This window comes from Lygodium microphyllum, chromosome 9 (assembly GCF_053477565.2).
Source record: "Lygodium microphyllum isolate KBCC chromosome 9, Lygodium_microphyllum_v1.1.10, whole genome shotgun sequence".
NCBI classification, from domain to species: Eukaryota; Viridiplantae; Streptophyta; class Polypodiopsida; order Schizaeales; family Lygodiaceae; genus Lygodium; species Lygodium microphyllum.
Genome location: NC_141143.1, coordinates 31,446,562 through 31,454,008, shown reverse-complemented (window position 1 = coordinate 31,454,008; position 7,447 = coordinate 31,446,562). Strand labels below are relative to the sequence as shown.

At 37.2% G+C, this 7,447-nt stretch overlaps 1 protein-coding gene across 1 annotated transcript; it reads left to right on the top strand.

Annotated features, from left to right (window-relative positions):
• On the top strand, positions 1-6,992 carry LOC148030920 (uncharacterized). The gene is made up of 3 exons (XM_087684471.1): positions 1-234; positions 326-536; positions 670-6,992. The coding sequence occupies exons 1-3, from the start codon at positions 144-146 to the stop codon at positions 746-748; spliced, it is 381 nt and encodes a 126-aa protein (XP_087540597.1). The 5' UTR covers positions 1-143; the 3' UTR covers positions 749-6,992.
• The last annotated feature ends 455 nt before the right edge of the window (positions 6,993-7,447 follow it).

Here is a 7,447-nt window from a genome sequence, read left to right as displayed (position 1 = left end):
GTCAACGGGAGGAGGAGCTGCTTCAGCTGCTATATAACCGTTCGTTTTGTCCTGTCGAGATGGCAGATTATAGATAGTTTGCATCTCTCTCTCAATTATCCGCGCAGCTATTTCTAATATTAAGCTAGGATAGGATAGGAAGGATGGCGACCAGTCGGGCGCAATTGTATTATTACATGCTCGTGGTATTGGTTGTGGCGACAGAAGCTGGCGGCAGCTGGGTAGCTATGGCAGGTGGTCGACGTGAGTTAGTTAATACAGATGAGGCGGAAAAGCATGAGGTGGGGGACGTGAAGCCGCAAGAGACAGAGCCGAGCTATGGCAGGTGGTCGTGAGTTAGTTAATACAGATGAGGCGGAAAAGCATGAGGCGGGGGCTTCGGCGGCGGCGTCGACTTTGGCCACCACCACATCGGAGGCCAGGTGGGTGGCGCAGGGGGCTTGGGCGGCGGGGGTGGAGCTGGCCACCGGCAGCAGGACGTCAGCACGGAGGCAGAAGGAGGAGGCCACGGTGGGGGATGGAACTAGCCGATACAGGTTCCCTCTCTCTCTCTCTCTCTCTCTCTCTCTCTCTCTCTCGCTCGCTCACGCTCTCCCCCCCGCCCCCCGCAAAAAAACAACTACTTTGTTGGCAGTTAGTACTTATCCTTGTGTGCTTATCTGCGTGCAGCCCTGGCCATGCCCATGCACGCACAGAGAAAAAACGTCGCCGCAATAACTTAACTCAAACCGCGGCCACCTCTTGTTAATTAGATATCATGGAACTTCAGTTATCAACTCTCTTCGTAAAGTAGTGATCTTGGATTTTAACATTGCTACTCCTGCTCAAGACATTGCAATTATTCTTAACTCTCTACTTGGAGGTTCACCAGGTTTGATGGTCTTATTAGGACAAAAATATAACTAAATATGGTAAGCTAGACTATGGACTTCTTTGGGTTCACATGTGCTATTGTAAAATCACACACTAAGTATTCCATGTAGTTCAAAAGGTAGAAGGTGATGGTGCCTTGGAAACTTGCGATTATTGTTGCAATCTTATTTTCCATTTTCATTTATGAGGAGGCATTAAAAGAAAACTACAATGACACGAAATAGAATCAAGGAAAAGTTTTGAAGATAGATTACCAACTTGAAGGATAAACAATGAGATCTTTGTGCTTATACTTGAGGCTTTCAATTTAGATTGAGGCTTGCTTTTTGGATTGAGACTTGCCAGTAGTGGCTTTTATAATACTCAGTTCCCTCTTGAGGCTCTATTTCTAGATCTAGGCTTGTAAGATTCTAAAATTCAAAATCTTCTTGAGTTGGATGTTGATAGTAAGCCATAAGAACGGGGTTGCATGCATGGGTAAAGAAGACACATCATTCTACACTTTTGATTGTGAAATAAGCTAGATATTTGATGAAGACTTTATAGAGAAAAACTTGCTCTATTTCTAGGTGCACTAGACGAGGGCATCATTAAATCAACCTTTTCAAATGTCGCATTTGTATAATTTCCCATAGAATCTCTTATCTCATGCATATAAGGTTAAAAAACAAACACATCATTGATGTAAGAATAGGATAGAATTAGCTGTTACATGTGAGCTTCTACTATGAATGACTAATGACTTTTCTTTTATTGGGTGGGGGGAGGTCAATTTTACATGTGACAATGGAATGTAAGTTGATGCATCAACTCTTGATTTGATTTGGAAGTTACGTTTTTACTAGATTAATTTTCTTGTTCTTAATGATGTGTGAGATTGCATTACTAGTAACTCCCTATATACTTTTCAACCTAATTAGTTTCCTCTCTTGCATATCTTCATCTGTATAATGCATGATTGGATGTTTAATTGCATGAATGTCAATGGTTCACTTGAGGCTTGTTTTTAAATTGAGACATCTGATAGCCTACTCACATGATTTGTATTATAAGAAAACTTGGTATTGTACATATGAGAAGCTTAAGGAAACCATTTTCTATAAACACGATAGGGAAGCTTAGTATATTTTTTCCTTTGGGATGAAAGTGCATTATTATTAATCCTTGAGTAGATCAGTAGATATCTTGTACCGAGGCTTGTTGATATCGTTACATGGTAGGTAGTGTCATCTGAAGAGATGAGCTAGATAGGTAGATTTGTCATGATGATGATGTGAGAGGCATGGAGTGAAGCTATTTTAATTTGGGTGGAGATCTATGTTGATACCTTGCCCAGGGACGTTAGTCATATATATATATACACATGGGTTCAATATAAGGGATTTTTTAAATACATTTTTTTACATACAAAAGAGTCCCATATAAAGGATTTACTTACAGATTGAATAGAAAAGAGTTATGTTTAATTAAGAAAAAAAATCACAAATAAGAATATCTATAAATAGGCCTTGAACACGTGTGATCTAGAGGGTATACATATAGTGAACTATCTGGTTTACCTTGTCAATGATGACGTCATTACTAGTAGCAAACATGTGAGTGCACTTTGTTGCAACCTTATTCATCTTATGGCTTCTTAGTACTTGGGTTGGGGCTTTGGTAGCTACAATCCACGTAATGGAGCAGGGGCATGGTTTGTGAGGGAGTTGTAGCAAGACATTGCAACCTTCCCCACAAGCTCAAATTAGTGGATCGATGATGGAAGTTTGATGATAACTTTCAAACTTGAAAATTTTGTCAATTAAACATATTAATGTTTAAAGTAGCACTCTATCAAACACTCATTTTATTAGTAGGCTATGTGCTTCTTCTTTGACTTAGATGTCTTAAAGCACCACTCTCTCTCTTGACCATTCATTTGATATGGAGACTACATGCTTATTTATTGACTTCAAAGCCACACACACACACAAAGTCACATTTCAACAAACTAAATATCCCCCTTACACCCATAGTTACCAAAATACACATCTTATCAGATTAAAAAATCATGTCATACCTAGGAGTTTTATAAGTAAAACTCTATATGCTTAGAAATTTTTTTTCGTAAATTATACAAAATGTTTATTTTAAAATTTTGTTAAAAATATTCTCCTAACAAGGTCATTTAATCACAAGGATATATATACCAATATGAGAGTAGACTAGGTTAGTGCAAGTGTTAGAGACTTAATAGCATGAGATATTTGAGGATCTAAACACCTTGACATTATCATATTTAAGGACGTGATGTTTAAATGCCTTTTAGAATAGTGAGAGAGACTCAAGTAGCACTAGTCATGTCATTTGCCACAAAACTTGCTGCAAGCGACTTTCGTGGGTTAGGTTCTATTTTAGTATATTTGAAATAAGTTATGCATATGATACCAAAATTAGATGGATCTTTCCTAACATTATAAGATCGTAGAGTAAAATATTTGGAACAAGTTTCAAGTGCAAATTCATTTTCTACAAAAATTAGATTTTCAAAAGTGCATGAAAATTGATCCAAACAACACTCAACAATGCTATTTAGAGCTCTTAAAAACATGGATAATTTTTATCTAGTTACAAATCTCTTAATCGGAATAATATTATACATATCAAAGTATTTTGCATGAAAGTTCTAGCTTGATTTAAAAAAATTTGAGATGGTTTTGATAAAAAACACTAAAAGTTTCGGATTTTCTACAAAAATGGTCTTAAAGATGGATATACAAATATACACTTCCTAGCTTTTTTTTACTCTTTCTAAATTTTTTTCTACTACTAACTTTTGTTACTTGCATTTTCCCAAAGTAATTTCTTCTTATTCTTTCATGTTGATGAAAAATGGAGCTTTTTCTAAAGGGTCCAAATTGCCACATAAGTGGCTTTTTTGCTGCAAGACTAGTGTTAGTGAAGTGGTAGAAACTAGACTAACTTAGGAACATGAGACTCTTGAGGACATACGATTTCTCTTTTGGAATGCTAAGGAAGCTAAATTTTCATGAACACTTGGTCAATATTATAAGTCATGCACAACTTAATCAAATATTGTATAATAGATACATGACTAAAATTGGATAACTGATCTCAACTAGCTAGATATAATGAAACAATGATTAATAAGAATACAACTCAAGAGTTTCAACTTGGCATGAGGTAGAATAAGCTATTAAACTCTTAAGAATGAATACACCAAAATTTAGCAAAAATGTAGGCAATAAATTTAGTAAAAACGTAGGCAATAAATGGTATTTTACCTTTACATAAAAGATCATTGTTACTACTAGAAAGCTACTTTCAAAGATAACACCTTGCAACTCCTGAAGAATGTTCTTTTAAGAGAAAACTCAAGCATTAGGTCTAGAGATAAGACAAAGGTACAATTAGGATTTGATCTTTCTATATGGTGGAGTGTTACTTTTTACACACAAGTTTATCCATTATACTTATGCCTCTCCCTATGATGGCTATATCAACATATTGCCAAAAACGGTGCTATCTAACTTCACCATAACAAATCTACTAGGTACATAGGATAAAGTTAAGGAAAAGTATATAATCTATGATCCATGATAATTTTCTATCCACAATACAAGGATCCACGATATTTGTTGGTCATATTGGATTTTTACTAGTAGTAATGGTCATTTTAGGCTCAAGATCATATTCATCTATTTTTTATTAAATGAAAAATTTCATATATATATATATATATATATATATATATATAGTGTCATTGATTTATGGGTGGAATTTATCAATGGAAGGTTCTTAGTTCTTACTAATGCTTTTCTATTTTGCGATTAAAATTACTCCACTCCCATGGAGTGCCAGTCCCATAACACTCTTCATTGGAGGTAGGATGATTTAGTTTGCAACATAGATAAGGAATGTTAGGGCATGAGATCAAGCACCAGACAATTAAGTATAAGGATAAAACATAAACCCAAACTTGCATTAGAGTAGTCTGTATCAAAGCAATCCACATTGACCAATAATTTTCTATTTTGAAGCTTTCAAAGACCCTTCTTTTAGTCTGAAAAACTATGTTTTAATCTACTACATAGTAGAACAGGAATACCCCAAAATAGGTCATGAACACCCAAAGAGGAACCCTATAGGCACACAGTTAAGATCATATCACTATTGGACTTCTCATAAGTTTCAAGTACTTGACATAGAACCACATGATAGTGTGTATAAGTTATGGTGCAATTACTGTGTGAATGCATGTGTGTACACAGGTTATCAGATACTTAGAAGATAGCTTAATGGCTTCTTCTTTTTGACGACAATCCAATGAAGAAAGGGAAATTTTGATGATTAAAAGATTAAAAGTATTGTCATATTGTTGAGATAGATGAAAGTTGAAGGAGAACCTAGCTATGTTGAGTATTATGAAGTTCATGGTTTGAAGTTCTACAAACGAGGTCCCTTTATGAATCATTTGGCTAGTAAGGTTTGGAGCAGTTAGCAATTCTTGATTAGCATGCCTATTGTCCTTGTATTTGATCTAGTAGGTGATATTCTAGGATTAGTTGAGCTAACTCCATATCTTGCATAATTGCAAGCTGTATGCAAAGGGAGTTGGGTGGTAGCTACACATGTTAAATCCCTTTGAGACTGCCACATGGCTTGTGCCTCCCCTCTAAAGTAGTCATTATGTGACTTCTAAATTTATCCATTGAAGATTGATTATTATACCAACCTTTCTCCAATTGGCTTCATCCCTTTGCCTTTGATTCACTTCTTATATCTCTAGTATTTTTTATTGGAAAAGCACATCATAGAATGTGGAGATTAAGCGACATTCTTCAGCTTCTTCATCCAAGATGTGCCTAATGAGGTTATCTAATAGCTCAATATAATATTCACTAATGTATTATGTATTTCCTCATATTAGTAACCATACAAGGTATTTCACATGTTCCTTTAGTAATGTCTGCATGTTAATGTGGACATACACATATGCAAATAACCTTAGCCTAGCATTGAGTTCTGTAAGTCACTCAGTGACATCCCTATTCCCATCGCAAGCTTACTCTGATGTCATTTTTGAAAGGGTTCTAACAATTGATTCGGGCTTAATTTCAACCAAAGGTGTGAGTCAAGGTGAGCATGACTTGTCCAATGTTGGAATTTCTTATACTTTGGGGTTCCTCATTCATATAGTAATGCATTGCAACTTGGTAGTTTTAGAGGCCATGTCAAGATTCTTGGATCTTTTAGTTTGATCTTCTTGTTAGGAGTTGAATGTGCTAATAAGAAATTTCATCTCTTCATTATGTGCCTAAGAAATTCTTTCAATGTCTATGTGCTTTTCTCACTAGATATCTCTTTGGATTCAAGGAATAACTCTTTTCCTTTCCCTGGGATTGATGAGATTGACTTGTTGTTGTGATTATGCTTGTGTTTCAAAGTATCAAATGTATTATTTGTGGTACATAGTCAACCTTACACCCTTGGGGGGTTCACTACATGTATATCCTCTATATCATGTGCACTCCAGGTCTATTTATAAATACCCTTATTTGTAAATTTTTCTTCAAGATTACACTTTGTTTCCTTCCTTAAGGTTCTTCTAAGTAGGATTTCATTTCCAACATCTTTGTGGTTTAGAAGTGTAAAATATTACACGGCGCAGCGAACAGAATCTGAGAAAGAGATAGAGAGTACACAACAGATAAGAGGAGAATCAGTAACTTCTTTAACTTCAAACAACTGATACAAAGATGGCTCTGTCCACCCGTGCGCTTCCACTATGTGAAGCTTAGATGGCGATCTAGACAGAAGATAGGTGAAGAGCTTAAGGCTAGCTAGAACAACAACTCTGACTGGGTGAAAGATGAGTAAGTGATGGCTGCGAAGGGGTTTAGCTTTTATAGCCCGCGAAGGTCGTTAGGTCGGCCTATTGACCGACCTACCATATGAGCCTCCACTAGTCGACCAGGGAAGCTTCCGCGGCCCCCGGACCCCACAATAGGGGCTCCTTTTAACTCCCTTACACCGCAACTCGATGCAATGCGCCTCGAGTTGCTACTAGCTTAGCCACTCCGTCTAACCCAAAGATTAGACCCACAATGGTCACCTTTTTGCCATCCGGTCACATAGACCTCATCTGATATACAAGTCAGGACTCCACCAATGTCCGGGCTCACACTTGGCTTCTCCTCATAATGGGGGCCTTACAACTTTGAGCACCATGGATCATTGGTAGCACCTAATGAGGGTGGGGCATTGATCATATTTAACACCCCCCCCTCAATGTCCACCCATAGGTGAACTATCTCCTCGGCCCAATGCCGAGTCTCTGAAGATGAACTTGAAGCAGATCCTTCGTAACTGCTTTGGTGAAGATATCTGCTTCATTCTCTTCTGTTGGACAGTAGACCAATTCCACTATCCCATCCTCCATCAAATTACGCACATGATGATACTGGATCTCTATATGTTTGGTGCGTGCATGAAACACTGGATTTTTGGCAATGGCGATGCAACTCTGATTGTCACATCTGAGCACAGTTGGTTCTTCATCCTGCACTCCCAT